The following is a 19,058-nucleotide window of genomic DNA, read 5'->3' as shown; positions in this document are numbered from 1 at the left end:
CTGCTCTCCGTTAGACACAGAAATTATAATTTGTCTTCCCCCACTCTCATCAAAGCTGACAGTGAAAAACAGTATTTGAGATTTTATTTCAGGTATTTGTGTACACATACTGTATTTCATATACTCACTCATATTCACAAAGTATTAATTCCAGATTAATCATCTACTAGACTATGAACTATTTCAGGACAGGGAGAGTGTTCATCTTTCTATCTACTGCCTAGTGTGCATATAGTGAATCAAGCATAGTGATCAATTTATAAAGCCTTCCGTAAGCCATGCTTTGTTTAGTAACGAGTCTGTCTATGAAATGTTTGCAACAGAGTTTTCTCTTTACTAAAAACGTGTATCTTCAGTTCTGCAGGTACGGTTGTGTAAGCTCCTAACAGGATGACCATCTATAGATAACAACTATAAATTCTTAAACTCTAAGCAAAACAAAAAAATCAATTGTCTGAAGCCTTTGGAGAATGATCAAAAACAAGGGGATTCTGGAAAGGAGTCAAGACTTGGAAGACTGGGCCTGGGCAAACTTACTGGTTTTAGAATTTTTAGCCTGAGTGGCAGAGCCTGAGACAACCACAGTGCCAAAATGTGAGGTAGGGATACAAGGAAAGGTGGAGTCAGAGACGGGGGGCCTCCAAGTTTGTGTAAAAATCTGCCCAAATCCCTGGCTGACCCCAGGACCCTGTATGCCAAAAACAAATGCAGAAGTCAAACTAAGAAAAGAACAATCAATCATGGAACACTACATCAAAAACTAATGATGTAATGTACGGTGATTAACATAACATAATTAAAAAAAAAAAAAAGAACTGAACTGAGATCTGCACTCTACTCAACAAGTCTGCGGTCTGAATCCAAAATCATCAACATTCCTCAAACAGAACAGAATCCAGAGTCTTGTCAACACAACACTCACTATGCCCAGGATACAGTCCAAAATTACTCAACACACAAAAAACTGGACACTATGACTCACTATCAAGATAAAAGTTTATCAATTCAGGTCAAATCCAAGATGACTAGGATTTTAGAATTAGAGACTTTAAAGCACCTATTTTATCTGCACTCAATGACACAAAATAATATGACACCTGTAATGAATAAAAAGCAGAAAATCCCAGCAGAGAAAAAATTTTTTTCACATACACATATTTATATACGAATCAAATAATAAATTCTGAAACAGATCATTACAATACCTGCTACAAAAAGTTTATCTAATGGGCTTAACAGAAAAATAAAGATAACGTTAGAGATAATTCATGAATTGAAGATACAGAAGTGGAAGTCCGATCTGAAGAATGGGGCAGGGAGCGGAGAAAAGAGAAAAGAGACACAGGAACTATTTTGAGAATATCAAAACGTTGAACATATGTGTAACTGCTCTCTAAAGGTGGAGAGAAAGGGTCATAAAAAGTATTTGAAAAAGTAATAGCTAAAATATTACGATGAAATGGACAAATCTCTTGGCAGGGGGAGGAGACCACAAAAGATGAAATAGGAAATCTGATTAGTGCCCGGTCAATTAAAGACTTTGAACTCATCACCAAACTTAAGGCTCAAAGGTCTTCACTGGTTAATTCTATCAAATACTGAGGATGAAACAGCATCAAACTGACATACATTCTTTGGGGTTAAAAAAAAAAAAAAAAGGAAAGGAACACTCTCACTTTATGAAACCAGCATAACACTAATATCAAAATCTGACAAAGATGTTATATATGAAAAAAAATTATAGGCCAGTATCGTCCATGAACATAGAAGCATTTGAACCCAACAATATATATAAAAGAGATGATAATTAGTAGGGTTTAACCCAGGAAGGCAAAGCTGGTTTAATTTAGACAAATCAATCAATAAAATTCACTATATTAACAGTGTAAAGAAGTAACCTTCTGTGTTCATTTCAACAGATGCAGAAAAGGCATTCAACGGAATTCACCACCCAGTCAGGATCAAATCTCTCAGCAAAACTGAGATAGGAGGGAACTTCCTCCACCTAACAAAGGGCATCTACAAAACCCCCTGGCTGTTAACACTCTTAAATTTTTCCACTCTGGTAACAAGGAAAGAAGGCCTAATCTCACTACTTGTACTCAAGCATTACACAATACAATAATGCAAACTAAATAAATAAAAAGCATAAAAATTGGAGAGAAAGAAGTAAACTATTTATGTAGGTGATAAGATTGTGTACACAGCATATCCTAAGTAATCTATAAAACAACTCATGAAAACAAGTGAATTTAGCAAGGTAGCAGAACATAAGGTCAATATACAAAATTTTCTATTAGAAGTAAAAAAATGAGAAAATAAAACTTTAAAATATCCATTGTCCAATAATATTAAAAAACATAAAATATTTAAGAATGAATTTCACAAAAGGCAAGTAAGACCTTTACCCTGAAAAGCATAAAATGCTGCTGATAGAAATTAAAAATCTATAAATGGAAAGACACGCCATGTCAAGGAAGAGAAGATTCGATGTTGTTAAGATGAAATTATCTGCATAAATTAATCAATACAGTGCAACTACAATCATTATCCAAGCAAAATGTTTTGTGAAAGTTAATAAAATAATTCTTAAATTTACATGGAATTGAAAAGGACCTCTATCCAAGCAATCTTGAAAAAGAAGGACAAAGTTGAAGGGACTGCATCACCTAACTTCATGTCTTATTATAAAAAGCTACAGTCATGAAGATAGCATGGTAGTGGCATAAGGATCCACAGATAGATGAATGAAACAGAGGACGTGCAAAAAATAGACCCTCACTTACATAGCCATGTAATTTTCCTCAGAGGTGCCAACACCATCAGTGGGAGGAAAACATCTTTCAACAAATGGTACTGGGAAAACTGGATATCCACATGGAGAGAAAATAAATTTTGAACCCCCTGCATCACAACATACACTAAAAGCAATCTGAGATGTATCAAAAACCTAAAAGTAAAAGCTATAATGGTAAAGCTTTTAGAGAAACACAGTAGACTAGCTCTGTAACTTATCAACAACTCTAGCATTTCTTTGAAACTGGCAAAGATTTGTTAGTTGACAGAAGGTAATAATCATAAAAGGAAAGAAAAACCTGATATATTAGACAGACATCATGAAATTAAAAGCTTCTGCAGATCACAAGACACTATGAAGAAAATATCAGGAAAGCCACAGACTGAACCAAATATTCACAGAACACATCTAACAAAGGACTTGTATCTGGGATATTTAAAAAAGCTCCTACAACTCAATGATGAGAAGACATACAGCCCATTCACAAACAGGCAAAGGACCCAAAAAGACACTTCAAAACAGAAGATACAGGAGTGGCCAGTAAGTACATGAAGTGGTCACATCATTACTAATCAGGGAAATGCTAATAAACACCACAGGAAAATACCAACATACTATTCGAATGGTTAAAAATTCAACAGACAGAGCACACTGACACCGATGAGGATACAGAGGATACAGGTTTTGCACTGCTCCTGGAAACACAACAAGGAACAATCACTTTGGGAAGAAGTATGGCAATTTCCCGTAAAATTAGATACATAGCTAGTTAAATCTTAAGTATTTACTCAAAAGAAATAAAAACATATCATCACAAAATGTATGAAAATGTTCACGGCAATTTAATCTATAATAACCCCAAATTGAAAACGCCCTAGTGAATGAATAAACAAACTGTGGCATATTCAACTAATGGACTACTAGTGAGCAATCAAGAGAAATGAACTACCAACGTATACAACAGTATGCATAAATCATGTACATGAGCACTCAGAAGAAAAAAACCAAGATAAAAAGAGTATCAATGTATCAAGTCATGCCAAATCTAAAACGACCAAGATTTTAGAATCAGATAGAAACTTTAAAGCACCTATTGTAATCATGTTCAAGGACATAACACTTGCAGTAAATGAAAAAAACAGAACATTTTTCTGGAACAGAGAAGTAGAACAGATAATAATACTGTGAACATTTATGTGCTTACACCTTATGCTAAGCATTTAAAATGGATAATCTTATCTAATTCTTAGTAATCCAACCTCATCTTACAAATGAAGAAATTAAAGTAGAAAGAAGTTACGTAGGTTGTCCAAAGTCACATCACTAGGATGATTCAGAAGCATAATTCTTTAGGGCTCCCCAACTCACACTAAAGTCAAACAGAAAAGATAGGATCACTAAATAAGTTTTTAATTTTTAATTAACTTTAAAAGTGTATCTGTGTTGGTGTCAGGTGGGGGAGGGCTATGCTAAGGGAAAACACCTCAAGAAAATATCAAACAATACAAATTGAACATCTGCTCCCTTGTGATTAGATTTGCCACACCTGCAAACCTCACTGTCTTACCTTAGGGAACTGCTTTACAGGGATTAACACTTTCTGTCCCAGCTTCATGTTCTTATTAATCACCACATCGATGTACTTTTCTTCATCCTTGCCTTCTCCTTTTTGAAACTTTTCTATTTCTGTGGAGGAAAAAAGATAACCATGAAGTGTATGACTTAGGACCCCAGAGGATGGGAGTTCTTGCTAGCTCTGCTGTGGCATGAAATCAAATACAGAAATACAGACTATCAGATCAATAGGGGTTTTTCAAGTAATGACGTATTTCCCATTGTACCAATCGTTCTTCACCAGTACTGTAGAAAAAAGGCATGTACCATGGCTCTGCAAAGTCAAATCTCAACAGCCCATGCTAATGGAGGGAACAATGAACTAACTAAAAAACAGACACAAACAAAAATAAGTTTCTTGGGGCCTTCTGGAATCCGGGAGAGAGGCTGCTCAAACAGCTAAGAAAAGCCAGAAAACAACCTCTATTCAGTGTTAACAAAGTACTGACATCCCTATCCATCAGCTCTGCCTGGCTCTCCGAGGCTTACCTCACAGGAATTGATTCTTTAAGATGGCATGAAAAGTCCTAGACAACCTCCTGTCAGTTGACCTCCCCAGCCAAATCTACCCTCCTCACAAGTGACACGGATCAACTACACACTCATGTCGTTAACATGCTTTTCTCTGCCTGTAATGTTATTATTCCAACGTCATACAACTCCTTCAAGATTCAGCCACACCAAATACTATTTTTTATGTGTGACTATCCCTTTCACCAATGAGGCAGGAAGGAAAGAATCAATCACTTCCACCTTGATGCTCAGAAAACACTTTACATTCAATTCTATGATGACTCCTGTTGGAGAGAATGTGGTATCTCCATAGTGTATCTCCGTTACAGACAATGTTTGGAACCTCCCATTCACATGTTGAAATCCTAATCCCGGATGTGATGGTCTTAGGAGGTGGGGGCTCTAAGGAGGTGACTGGGTCATAAGGGTGGAGCCCTCACGAAAAGGATCAGTGCCTTATGAAAGAGACCCTATGCATGGAGCTCTTTCACCCCTCCTGCCACAAGAGGACACAGCAAGAAAACGGTCGTCTATGAGCCAGGAAGTGGGCCCTCATGTGACACCAAAATCTGTAGGCATGTTAATCTTGGACTTCCAGCCTCCAGAACAGTAAGAAATATATTTCTGTTGTTCATAAGCTCCCCAGTCTGTGGTATTCTGCAACTGCAGCCCAAATGGACCAAGATACTCTCCCACCAGAACATAAATTTCTCTTAGGTAAAAATCTGTTTCTTCATCCAACAAACATCACTAAGCACACACCACGTGTACCTCCCAGATCTTGGAAAATTTCAGATGCTGTTTCCTCACGTTGTTGCCTATAGCATTTGGCTGTGTAAGAGGCACACAAGCAGGTGCTTCAATGAGTGCTGAATGATTGTGTACACGCACTGCTCCTTCCAGACGCACCACAAGATACGCAGGTTCAAGGAAGGGAACCACAGCATGGAGCAGGCCCAAACCTGGCATCAGGTGTAGAAAGGGGCACACGCATTCACTTGTTTTGGTTAATGGGCTAGGAATACTTGAGAACTTAATATGTGCCACATTCATGACATAATTCAATCCTCACAAGAGATGGCAGACAGGAAGTTCAGAAACGTTACTCTGCTAATAGCAGCAAAGGTAGGACTTCCCTCCACGTTTGTCTGACCATAAAGACAGCCTGCTACTGCAGTCTCTCCCACCATTTTTTATGTCATACAAGACAGAAAATAAGATGTTCATGGCACCTTAGGATAATGGAGGCTCTGTTGACAGCTGGAGGCTTCAGTTACCACTAAAGAACCCAGGGGTATTGATGCCTCCCCTCCTCCACCCACCTACCCCTTCATGCTCGAGCGCTAACCCCCCAATTGTCTTGCTTGTATTCAGAGTTGAACCTGATCTCCCTTCTCCACAGTGACAATCCTGACACCTATCATGATAGTCCTGAATAAAGTCTTCCTTACTATTTTAACAAGTGTCAGAATGATTTTTTTCTTTAACAGTGCATGGTAAAAAGTCAGTATGCACGTGGGGTATAATGAAAAGTATCTATTTGGTCTTTGTCCCAGGTTCCTGGCACGGATTTCCTAGAACCCTACGAATTTCCTGAGTGATAGGACTGCACTTTATCATTCCTAACAAGCCCCTCTCAAGCACAGAGGCCTTTATGCTAATGAGATGACTCTTGGAGGAAGAGGGAGCTTAAGGCTTGCCAGGAAAGCTGCCCGCCTGTGTGAAAAACCAAGCAAGTGTGGAGCTGGTACGTTCAGCACTCCCACCTGCGCAGAGAGACGAGGCGCTAGAAGGCGTTCAGTCATCAGCACGAACCATAATAGTAAACAGAGTGCTTCTCTGAGTCCTGGGAGTCACTCTGGCACATTACCCAACCTGAGGAGGAGCCGTGGAAGCCCCACACTTGCAGCTCATCAGGCTGTGGGTAGCCCGGGCGCTGCACCTGCAGCTGATGTCTGAAGCGAGGGCAGTCTTGTAGGACGCGGCCCTCCTCCCATGGGGTCGCCCCTAACTCCAGCATGAGTGTCAGAACTGAACTGGTCGAGCTGCTGGACCCCCAGTTGGTGCTGGAGACCTAGCTGGTACCAGCAGACACTACAGCAAAGGGATTAGGAGTGCTGGGGAGGGAGATGGAGGAGAGCAGGAAAGGCCCTGAAGATAATACCAAACTTCCAAATAAACGGATTATCTCGTTTGCTTTCTTGTACTATCCTAGGCTTTAATCGAGAAAACGGATTCTAAACAGAATCTGTATGGGAACAATGTACATTAAAATAGAAGGATATGAAATGCAAAGATTTACTTAGATAATTCTTGTTATTGTTGTTGAAAACACCTGTAAGGGTACTTTTAATTTTGACTTTTTCCTATAAAAAGAAGTTAAAACAGTGTAACAGGATGCAAAATCAAAAGAAAAGTTTCCTCCTACACCCATACTCCAGAGGTAATGACTATAACAATATCATATACTCTTTCAGAAGTTTTCCATGAATGCACAAGCACACACACGAGCGCACGCACACAAACAGGCTTTAAAACTGTAGAACTAATGGTGTAGATGAGCTAAACTAGCTTTGTTTTCCTCGGTAAAGAACAATAAGTCACATGTCATCTGCTCCATCAAGTATAATAATTCATGACTTCAGCTTTAATGAGAATTCATTCCACGTATTTATTTATGCATTTATGCTATAATTAGAAATGCCTTTGGCATAGAAGATTCAACAAAATTATATTGAAACTTTGTAGAAAGAAAAAAAAAGAACTTTTAATGTACATAAATGTTTGTTAAAATAGGTGTAATTACTTATTTTCAGGTAACACTGCATTTTTGTGATTTTGAGCACTTACAACATATGCACGACATGTAACTCCAGAGTCAGCATTCAAATGTTATTCCTTGCATCAGTGACAGTAAACATTTTAAGCAACATAAAATCATAAAGATTAAAAAATTAGAAAAAAATATGTATTTTACAATATATTACATTAAAGTTTGAGATATACCTATGATTTTGGAAGGGTAAATAAAAATTTAAAAAAATATATAAAATATTTAACTTCCTCTCTAGACCGTCAACTTTGAAAATCTTATGTTGCTAAAATATCTTGTCACCTTAAGTAAGCTTTGAACTATGTTAAAATATAGTATTTCACTGTTTAAGATTTATTTGAAAATTGTGAAGGCCTGATGCCACGCTACAAACGTGCTGGTTTGCAAGGACTGGACCTAACACACCACACAGGAGGAGAAGGAGCCCCAATCCCTAGGGTCCGACGCACCTGGCTTAAATCACGACTATTGTACTTGCCCCAGACCCTCCAGCTACCAAATCCAAAACCGGTCAAAACTTTTGTGGTTCTTTTAGGGACTATTCATTCAATCACCAATTTTGTAATTTCCACTTGATAGAGCATTGTAAGTAGTTTGATGTTTTCATGAAGTCCCATAAAATACAATGCAAAAAAAAGTGGGGGGGGGGGGGACTGTACAACATGATGTATGAAATCATGAAACAGCTTTCTGGTATTTATGCCTCTCCCTTACTGGGAGTTTCATTTTCCAAACCCCCTGTGACCACCTCTCTGATCTTCTCTTGAGAAGGGAAGGTACTTTGACACGACCAAGGTGGATAGAACCTCTTAGTTAACTGTAGCCAGTGAAGGCCAACCATAGAGAAAATCCAGTCAGGTTTCTGAGGTCAAATGCACGAGGGATTTCACTTTTACTAATCCCCAGATTGCATTTGTTACCACACAGTTCAATGTACCAACGCCATCTCCCAGCTCAGAAATAATAAGCAAATGTGTGACTAGGTTTTAGATAATGTAGGGGATTAAAATGTTACGTTTGCAAACCATGGACATCAAATTTCTGTCAGCCCAGAAACCTAGTGTCAGTTACAATGTCTTTCTTACTTGTTCTTTTTTGTTTTTGCCTTGGGTGACTACAGAGCTTCCCAAGCAATGGCCACTTACCTTTTTATTTTAGCCCATCAAATATAGTAAAATCCTCTAAAAAAACAGCCAAATCATCTTTGGATTTACATGAATTAAATTTTCAGTATTTATTTAAAATATTAAATAATTTGAGAACTGTACATTTTCATTAAAAATGCTTAAGTTCGGGGCACCTGGGTGGCTCAGTCGGTTAAGCATCTGACTCTTGATTTCAGCTCAGGTCATGATCTCATGGTCCTGGAACTGAGCCCCACATCAGGCTCTGTGCTCAGTGGGGAGTCCACTTGAGGAGTTATCTCCCTCTCCCCTCCCCCTGCTCTCTCTCTCAAATAAATCTTTTTTAAAAATGCTTAAATTCTCTCAAAGAATCAAGCACATTTAAATTGATATTTTCCTTTTTCCGAGCAACTCCATTTCTACGCGTTCACCCTATGGACATACTTTAATGTAAAATATTATGTACAAAGCTTATAGCATTGTCTTTAATAGCAAAACACTGAAAACCATCTAAATGTCTAGCAACAGGAACCTGGCTACAGAAGCTAGGGCACTCGTGCACTATGAAATAGCAGACAGCTACTCTGTAAGATCAAGAACTCTTTATGTTCTGATAGAAAAAAAGCCTCCACCAGATACACGGTTGAGGACACACACAGACACACACACAGTGTGAAATGGTTTAACAATGTATGTTCATATTCACTTGTATCGCCACAGAAAATGTCTCTCTACTTACAGATAAGAAACTAGCAACAGTTGTAACTAGTGGACATGAGGGAATCAGTGGACAATCAACAGGACTTTATCTTTTATGTTGTTTTAAATTTTTGAAACATGAATATTTCACCATTTAAATTACATAAAAGTAAATTTTTAGACATTTTATAAAATTTTTATAAACAGTGAAACAGAATAGAATAAAAATTTATACAGAAGTGGCCATGCCTCTATTTTGCATCTTGGCTAGTAACCCAGAGCTTTACTCTCTCTTGATCATTCATTTTAAGTTCATCATTCCTATGTTATTTTACTGAGACTGTAGGGGCATCTACCTGAGCTGCTTATCTCACCTGAAGCAACAGACAGATTTGCGAAAATTACATATAAAACATTTTATTTTGAGAATCTGGTAATATTTTCAATGCAATGAGGTTCACTTGGGTGAGCAGTGAAGACTGGCACCTACCCAAAAGCAATGACTGGGCTCTGATATGTTGAGGAAATGTACTAGGTGCTGGGAACAGAATATAGAGAATGTGTGGCACGGAAATAGACAAATTTAATATAATGCACACAGTGCTGCAGGAAAGGGACTAGCAGCTTTGGAATTTGGACAATTATTTGAAAATAAAGAAGCTAGCAAGTATGTGCTACAGGGTAAGGAATGGAGTTTGTCAGGCAAGGAAATGATGAATTCTTCACTGAAGGTAAGTAGCCCTGTGTAACACTAGTTCACAGTCGCTCCTTCGATTAGGCAGACTGTACAGTTGATAGATGGGAGTTTTACTAAGATAGCAAAACCTATTTTTCCCTTTTCTCTTCAAACAGGTACAAAATGGAATAGATCAGACAGGTAAGGATGACAAGATCCTGCCATCACAGAGCCCATCAGGGACAAGCTTAGGCGTGAACTCAATTTCCTGACCCCACGTCCTAGGTTCCTGCAGAAAGACGGAACAGCTTCAGGGTGAGAGGAGGGGTCAGCACAGAGAAGAAGTGAGGACAAAAGCATAAAAGGGCAGGCCAGGCTCCTAAGGTCAAAACTGAGATCCTAACAGATCAGTAACAACAGGGAGCTACTACAAGTTGTTAGGTGGGGATTGTCGTGATGGGAGACAGCCTTAAGGAAAGGCAATCTGGCAGGAGCAAGTGACATGGACAGGATGCAGAGAGAGAGAGAGAGAAAGAGGCAGGTTAAAACAGAGCTAGATAATAAAACAGTCTGTCGGGATGAAAAACCACTGTGGGACGACAGCAGACAGTTTATTTATAGTTGACGTGGACAGAAGACAAATGAGAAAGCTGTCAGAGGCAAAGCCCTCATATTTAGAGAAAGCGTCAGGTCTACTGAGTATCCAATCAGATATTCAGTAGACACAGGGACACAGCTGTGCTCCTGACCCCACGCTGTATTGTCGATCCCACAACACCCACTTTCGTCCACAGGTTCTTAAGCACCACGTCCACCATGTCGTAGGTAGGCTTTGAACTTGCTCTCTAAGACTAGAACATTCTGTGGGCTTTTTGCCTTGAGGTGTCTTCTCTTTGGTGTCTCCAACTAAGTTCTACTTCCTAGAAGAGGTGCCCTTGAATTCCCAGACCAGTTAACCAAAAAACACAGTACTCTATCATGATGTTTACCACAGGTCTAACCTCCTACTTCATGCAATACCCTGTCAGCTACCCCCTTTCAATCCCTTTCATGGAGCCTGGAACATGGTGAGGGCTCCCAGGTACAAGCTGTGAGACTGGATGAGACTGGATGGTGAAAAGAACTCATCATTACAAACACACATGCTTATAACCTTACCTTTTATTCAGTCTTTTTGCTTCTTTATCTCACATCATCCTGACAATATTCCAGGACCGGTGAGCATTATTCACATTTTACACATGAGAAAAGTTTGAAAATGTGTTTCTTAAAGTCACACAGTTTGCGAGCAACATTACTGAGACTCAAACTGAGGGCTCTGAATGCAGGACACTTTCCCAACATATTCCATCCACAGGTCATTAAAATAATTTGTCAAGCTAACAGCCCAATCAGGGTTTTAGCACACAGTGTTTCTATAAAGGAAAAAAATGCACTCTTTACAAAACAGGTCAATGAAAGAATGCATTAACGAACCAACACATTCCTGTGCTGAGCCCATATGGAATTTACCTTTTAGGTCAGAAACCGTTAGCTAGAAACCCTGATACTCTGCAACTCTGCCTATTCCTGAAGCTTCTGTTCTTTCCCCGGGTGAATGATCCAAGAAACAGGATTCCAGAAGGAAACGTGTGGCATTCAAACTGGGTAATCTGAGCAGAGTTTAATTAAGGGCCTATATATTAAAGGTGCAAAGAACCTACAATAATAGCAAGAAAGAATGGTGTAGCACTCCGGGGTTAGCTAGCAAGGGAGGTATTACTGCCCCAAGACATGAAGCACAAAGGGGCAAAGAAAAGCAAAGAAAGAGGCTGTATGGCCAGGGCAGCCTGACAGGGGTCACAGACTCCCACAGAGGGAAGCAGACAACTCCTGGTAGCCTGACAGGGAAGAAGCAGAAGAGAACAAGCACTCTGATCTCACCTCTCCCTCCCGACAGCTGGCTGCTGGTGCCGTCCGCTGGGCAGGTACTGACCCAGCTACAAGCCAGAGGCCAGGAGTGTCTGCTGAGGCCGCCCCCGTGCCGTCCACATCGGCCTCCTGGCACAGAGCAGAGTGGAGAGGGTGGGAAGAGGAAGTGGTAAGGCAGAGAGCAGCTCTCCACCCCTACATCTTCGGTAAAAACCAAAGGAGTCATTAAAGAATTTCTGATGTCTCCTTTCCATGTGAGCTTACCACATGGAATATCACACAGCAAATGCTGAGAAGTCGTGACAGTTGTTTCAGAGGTCACTTACACCGGTACTAATGAGGTAATTATTGTCATTACTCTGTTGACAATGAGTCACCGGGTGCAGGGCTCTGTGTTTGACTTACAGTCTCTTTTTATTCTACCAAATCTATGATATATCACGTCCATTTTACAGAATAAGCCCAGGGGATTCAAATGGTTAACAAGTTTGACAAAAGTTAGGTAATAAGAGTTGATTCAGGATTGACATTAAGGTATATCTAATGTCAAAGCCCATCTTACTAGTTGTTTAAAAGCTACTTAGGGGGCGCCTGGGTGGCTCAGTTGGTTAGGCGTCCAACTCTGATTTTGGCTCAGGGTCATGATCTCAGGGTTGTTGGACTGAGCCTCACCTTGGGCTCTGTGCTGAATGTGGAGCCTGCTTGAGATTCTCCCTCTCCTTCTCTCTGCCCCTTCCCCCACTGATGCATGTGCACTCTCTCTCTCTCTAAAAATAAACAAATAATAAAAGCAACTTAGTAAAAAAACATTTAAAAGGGTCATAAAAGTGTAGGTAAATAGCACTAACTAGCCTGCACGATAAAGTCTGAGTGGGGACGTTAACACAGTCAGGAGACCCCCTTGCCAAGGGCCACACCCTGTATGAACTGATCAGAGAGGACAGGACTTAGCCCAGATCTATGCTAACAAGAAGCCCACACAAGGAGAACAACTACATGCTCAACATTCAGAAATCTATTTCAAAATAATACAACAGTCCAGTTGGAGGATTTAAATTGATCTTAAAAGATATATATATATAGTGTTCAAAGCCACTGTAAATTCTATTTGACAGATTACTAAAATGTTACTGTAGCTGCTGGTCTGAAAATAATTTTTTTTTAACTTGCAACATGACAAATGTTTTCACTAAGGAATTATTTTATTTAAGCAACCTAACTGAATACCTATTAGATTCAAGCCAGAGTTGAATACACTAAAACCTGCCCAGACTAGATTGATTTATACAGCTCATGATCTTGCAAATAATCTTCCATAAACAGAAATAAATGGCACAGCAGAGTAGAGATGCATATCACTGTCTAATAAGGATGAACAGACTCATCATAAACACACACACACACACATATATACCATCCAGGAAGCTGGACACAGTCAATACTCTCAATATTAAGAATGCTTGGAAGTAAACTATTTTTATAAAGACAGAGCAAATATTTAGGCACGAATATCCTTAAATATACATACAACACATAAGATTAAAACATATATAGAAAGAAAGGAAAGTCAAACTACTCCAGGAGGGAAGAAAGGTTAACAAAGAGGAAGGGAGGAATTAATTCTACCCACCATAGATAATTAACAAAAATATAGCAATAATATAGGCAGCCGGAATTTATTTACTATCTTCCAGGTATTTAATCCTTGTAATGCTGCAGCAAAGTAGCTATAATCTTCATTGTATAGAAAGGGAATAGCTGCTTGGAGGCATCCAGGGACACAGCTGAGGTCCCACAGCCAGCCCCGATCCAGGACCCCAACCACAGTTCACCTCTTCCTAAAGCTATGCTCCCTCCAGTTTCTGGTATTTCTGTAGTACAGGGATCTTGATTTTGAGTGAGAAAAAAAATGCTTTGGATTATTTCATTTTTGCAGAAAGTCACCAAGCTCTTGAAAGTATCAAAAGAAATAATGTTTATCACAGTGCTTTAAAAATTATAACATACAGAACAAATATAGGCTAGTATTGCTCACTTAATACAGTGTTTAATTTGCAGTGATTTATTTACAAGTATCTCATTACAGAATGGATTTCAAAAAGAATTTGTGAAAGCTGTATGATTCTAAAGAAAAGCTATATGATTCTAAAGAATCAAATCCAGATAACTAAAAAATTCTGAGCACTACTCAGAATTATTATGAACATTTTGTCAAATTCTTTTTAAGGGAAGAAAATGCTTCTAGTGTACTGGCACCTTAATTTCCCCTGAAATATATGCATTCACCAAACAAAGGGCATAATGGCAGAAAAAAGAGCAATACAAAGATACAGCATGATCATTCGGTGCCTCAAGGGGAAAGACTCAAAGACCTTCAGAAATAAGTAGGTTACTGGATTTTGGTTCTAAATTCTAACAATTTTCAAAATAAACTTCTAACTGCAAAAGGTTTTTTCCCCCCTATAATTTTAAAACAATAAAGACCAAAGCATGTAAATCAGAGCTGAGACACTCCCTAGAACTGGTAGACGGTATCTAACAAGTTAAACAGTTCCTATATGCTGGACACTACACTGGAGGCTTTACCTCCATTTCGTCCTCACAACCTCTCAGAGTGATGGGGCGGAAATTACCATCCCCTTTTTCTTATACCTGATCAGCAGCAGAGCTGAGGCTGGACTGCAGCATTATGGACTCTCAAAGGTTGTGCTTCTTCTCCAAATTACCATACAACTTTGGCTTCAAAAACCAAACAAAACCTTCCAAGCCAACAGGTGAGCACAAGAGATTAAATTCCACCACCAATAAATCAACAGAATTTTATAGGAACAATCCATCGACTGCATTTATGGAATGCCCACTATTTACTGAGAAATAGGACAGAAGCGGAGAGGGAGTTAAAAACACAATAAATGTACCACAGGGCAAACTCATTCCCAGCATGATGCTATGCAGAGTGATGAAGACAACAAATGACCAGGGCTCAGGTTCATCCATGGTCTTACCAGTTAGTTCTAAAGGTGAATGTTGGCAAATTTCTCTTCTACTGACCCATTTTCATCTGGTAGTAAAGAAAGTTCAGAAGTATTTTTTGGCATCGGCTGCCAAGAATGGTCAGCTTCTACTGAAATCACCCCAACAAGGGAGGCAGGAAGACGGACCGAGAAGGGGATGAGAGAAAGAGGCTAGGAGTTTTTGCCTCCCCAAACAGACCAGTCCCATGGCTGTTCCAAATGCTTCAGGACTATTCTGGAGAGAGCCCAACACATTTGTTCAATGAAGATCCGGTAAACCCACAGATTGAATGCAGAAAACACTGCATGAGGTTAATTCAAGTTAACAATGATTTAAGTTGGTTACTACTGAAAGGAGAGATGGGAATAACTACTAAAGATTGAAAAAAGGAAAATCTACATTTTAGTTATACCTGCCTGAGGGTTACACCACATCTCTCACTTTTAATTGCAAACATCATTAAGTATACTGCAAAAGACCAGCTATCTTAAACAATTATCAGGCTCCAGAGGTCACCAATTAGAACCCTGCAAGGATTTGAATTAAAAAAGGTTTTATGATTAGGTGAAGTAATGATCCAAGAAAGAGATTAGTTCTGTTCCGACTGTACTCATTATAAAACCCATTTCCTTTGTGTGAAGATTCGGTGTCTTTCTCATTTATCCCGCTGGCATTACCATACTTGGAGATAGAAATATGACTGGACTAATGATATCCTATAACAACCATATAATGCAAGCATTTTGCTCTCTATTACTTTCATATCTAATAAGATTACGAACAAATATTTTCTATTGGTTAGATAAACAAAATGCAGACTCTATGGCTATGACGGACTATTCAAAATAAATTCAAAGTAGGATATAATCATGCGATGTCTAGATAGACATTTTTAGGCCAGTTTCATAATCATAATCAGTCCCTATTTATACAGCAAAAAGTCAGAGTAATTGGGGCAAAATGATGCTTAAGATATTAAATCACATTTTTCATAAGCTGATACAGGGTCACTTTTATAAAGAAGAATACAAAAAACTAAATAACACGATCAAGGATTGCAACTAGATCCCAAAGAACACATCTACTCCGATACTATTTAAAAGGTGTATCAACAAAACCATGAGATATACTAGAATAATGAACATGGCTAAAAAAAAACAAAAACAAAAAACACAGCTTAATACAAAACATACAAGATGCCGAAAAATACTATATTTCCCTCATAACTCAATGTACTTCTAAGCTACCTGAAAATTGCCAAATAGGCATAAAACACTTTTTAAAAACAAAATACAATAATAGCAGAGACAAAAATTTTGTCACTCAAATTTCATCATCATAGAAGCTAAGACATTGATTAAAAAATCAGTTTGGAAACACTTTAACAGTCCCAGCTTCTGAGGACAGGAACATGCCAACACAGACACATACAGTTTGCTGGAAATGAGAACAAACTTCCCACGCCAACAGAAGGCTGGGAAGAGTTACCCACATGAAGTCATTCTCCAGCTACATTTTGTCCACGGCTTCTCCTTAGGAATCGGATGCCGTCTCTTCACAGTGGACATTCCCACTGTGAATTTTCTTAAAGGTGTTTGTCAAGTTGGGTACAGATCTTCACATTCTAAACCAATATGTACATTAAAATCCTCTAGGGATCTTACAAAAAATCAACCGGCTAAGGCCAGTCAATTGCATTCGTTTGTTTTCATTTTGTCTTTCAACCATAAAAAATTTAGTTACGCAATTATGCAGGCCACTGGGTTCCCCTTGTCAAGTCTCCTGACAACTGACTGATTTATTTTAAGGCTGAATATACAGAATACTTGTTACTTTCCAGAACTGCCCCACATGGCCTGTCCGGGCAAAGGAGACAGAATCAAGGATGGATATGGGGCTTACTCCGACTAAATCTAGCAATTACTATCTTAGGTTGATGTCTGCCAGTCTTCTGTTCTCTTGTCTTCAGCACTGGAGTTGGGATAATTTGTTGTTCTGGTCTACAAATGAGTTAACAAACCAAGGTGAGAAGACTAAGGTGAACAGCATGGCCAGGAATCCAGAGAAGTGCTTCCCTAGACCAGTTTCAAGAATTCACCAATTTGTGCGGCAACTGTGGGCCACAGCACATAAACAGATAGACAGTGGATCTGAAGTATCACTAACTCATGGGAGAGGGAGAAGGAATGATTAGGGGGAAAAAAGCCTAAAAAGACTCTGTAAGGCAGGAAATAATGGGGAAAAGCTGAAAAGTGCTGCCTGGGAAAAATAGCCGAAATAACTGAAAACGCTTATCCTAAAGGATAAATGATTCATGAGAAAATAAAACACGCATATAAACATTTCTGTATATCATATAAGAGAAGTTAGATTTGGTCAGTTAAGAAGGCCAGTGGTACAGTTAGGACAGAAAGGTAGAAATCAGAGAGAAGATTCTAATGACAGCATGCTTCCAAGATGGAAAGAGCGATCTTCAGGAGAGTTTAAGTTCACCTACAGAGCCCTGACCGACACAGATGGGTCCCACTTGACAGGAACGTCAGACAGGATTCAATCATCTGATGGCAAGTTGAACTCAGGGAGGTTCTTTTCAACGCTGAGATTTACACATGTCCTTATCATCTGTCTCCCTGACTAGCTCTTACACACACAAAACTGTGTTCTTCATCATCATATCCCCAGCACCTAGTTTTGCACCAAAAATACAACATGCATTCAAAATATATTTATTGAGCGAATGACAGAGAATGATGGTATTCTCCATGGAGAGCACAGTAAGACTTGATGAACTTTTAAGAATCCCCACAGGTTTAATTAACCAAAAAGAAAGGCACCTGTCTATCTCTCACTTCTATAAACAAACCGTCTCTGCCACTTCCTAAGCTGTGGTCTCTCCATCTGTACTCCGAAGTGCTGGAGGAGGAGGAGAGACCGGGGCGGGGCGGGGGGAGGGAGGACTGACCCTCCCCATTTCTCCCCATTTGGCTTCCAGTCGCTGGCAGCATGCCACATGCGGTTTCCAGTTCGAGCAGTGACAGCGATTCCCCGGCCATCGCAGAGCCACACTCACTGTACTTCCTCAGCAAACCAGGACCCTTGGCTCAGAGGCCTGAGTCCTGCCCCCTGAGCTCCCTCTTCAAGCTCCCTGAGTAACCACACTGACTGGGCCTTGGCCCCAGCCCCCATGCAGTGCTTCCTCCAAGTTTCTTCCTTGGTTCCCCATGCCCTAAGGGTCTGACTAGTGTGACTAGTCTGTGTCACTTCTGTGTCCGCACTTGCTTTTCCAGCCACCCGGCACCTATCTAACCAATTCTTCATAGTAAATCCTCTCTATAAAAACACCTGGTGTTGGGGCGCCTGGGTGGCTCAGTCGTTAAGCATCTGCCTTCGGCTCAGGTCATGATCCCAGGGTCCTGGGATCGAGCCCCCGCATTGAGCTCCCTGCTCGGCGGGAGGCCTGCTTCTTTCTCTCCCACTCCCTCTGCTTGTGTTCCCTTTCTCGCTGTGTCTCTGTCAAAAAAATAAATAAAATCTTTAAAAAATAAATAAATAAAATAAAAATAAAAAAAATAAAAAAAAAAACACCTGGTGTGATTTCTGTTCACCTGATTGATATACACTCCTGACAAGTTCCTGGAAGTACAGTGGAAAGTACCTGCAAATCAGAAGGCTCGGGGTCCTAAGTACTATGTGCCAGGTCTCATGCTGGGCCTTCAGGAGGACCCAACTGAGCACAAACCAGGCAGAAAAGTGGCAGGGAGCCCAGGGCCTGGAGCGGCAGCCTGAGCTTGACCACCAGAGCATCTCTGGCAAGTCCCTTAGCCTCACTGTGCCCTCATTTCTTCACAAATATAAATGGGGAGAAACCCAGGCTTT

The 19,058-nt window shown here is 39.8% G+C and overlaps 1 protein-coding gene across 4 annotated transcripts in view; it reads right to left on the bottom strand.

Annotated features, from left to right (window-relative positions):
- The window catches only part of KHDRBS3 (KH RNA binding domain containing, signal transduction associated 3), a 188,825-nt gene that overhangs the window by 116,980 nt on the left and 52,787 nt on the right, over positions 1-19,058 (bottom strand). The window contains exons 1-2 of one of the 4 annotated variants that reach the window (XR_004680592.1): positions 12,180-12,703; positions 4,365-4,483 (exon numbers count right to left, since the gene is read on the bottom strand). Coding sequence is in view for 3 of the 4 variants with exons in the window: in XM_035011994.1 (XP_034867885.1) it covers positions 4,365-4,483; positions 12,180-12,393 (333 nt within the window). In the remaining variant the exon portion in view is untranslated. Of the gene's footprint in view, positions 1-4,364; positions 4,484-12,179; positions 12,708-19,058 lie in introns of those variants that run through there. The other 3 variants (XM_035011994.1, XM_035011993.1, XM_035011995.1) reach the window with 3 other exon arrangements.

Source organism: Mirounga leonina, unplaced genomic scaffold (assembly GCF_011800145.1).
Source record: "Mirounga leonina isolate KUSES-001 unplaced genomic scaffold, KU_Mleo_1.0 Mir_165, whole genome shotgun sequence".
Lineage (NCBI taxonomy): Eukaryota > Metazoa > Chordata > Mammalia > Carnivora > Phocidae > Mirounga > Mirounga leonina.
Note: the sequence above shows the minus strand (reverse complement) of the source record. Positions and strands in the feature narration are given on the sequence as shown.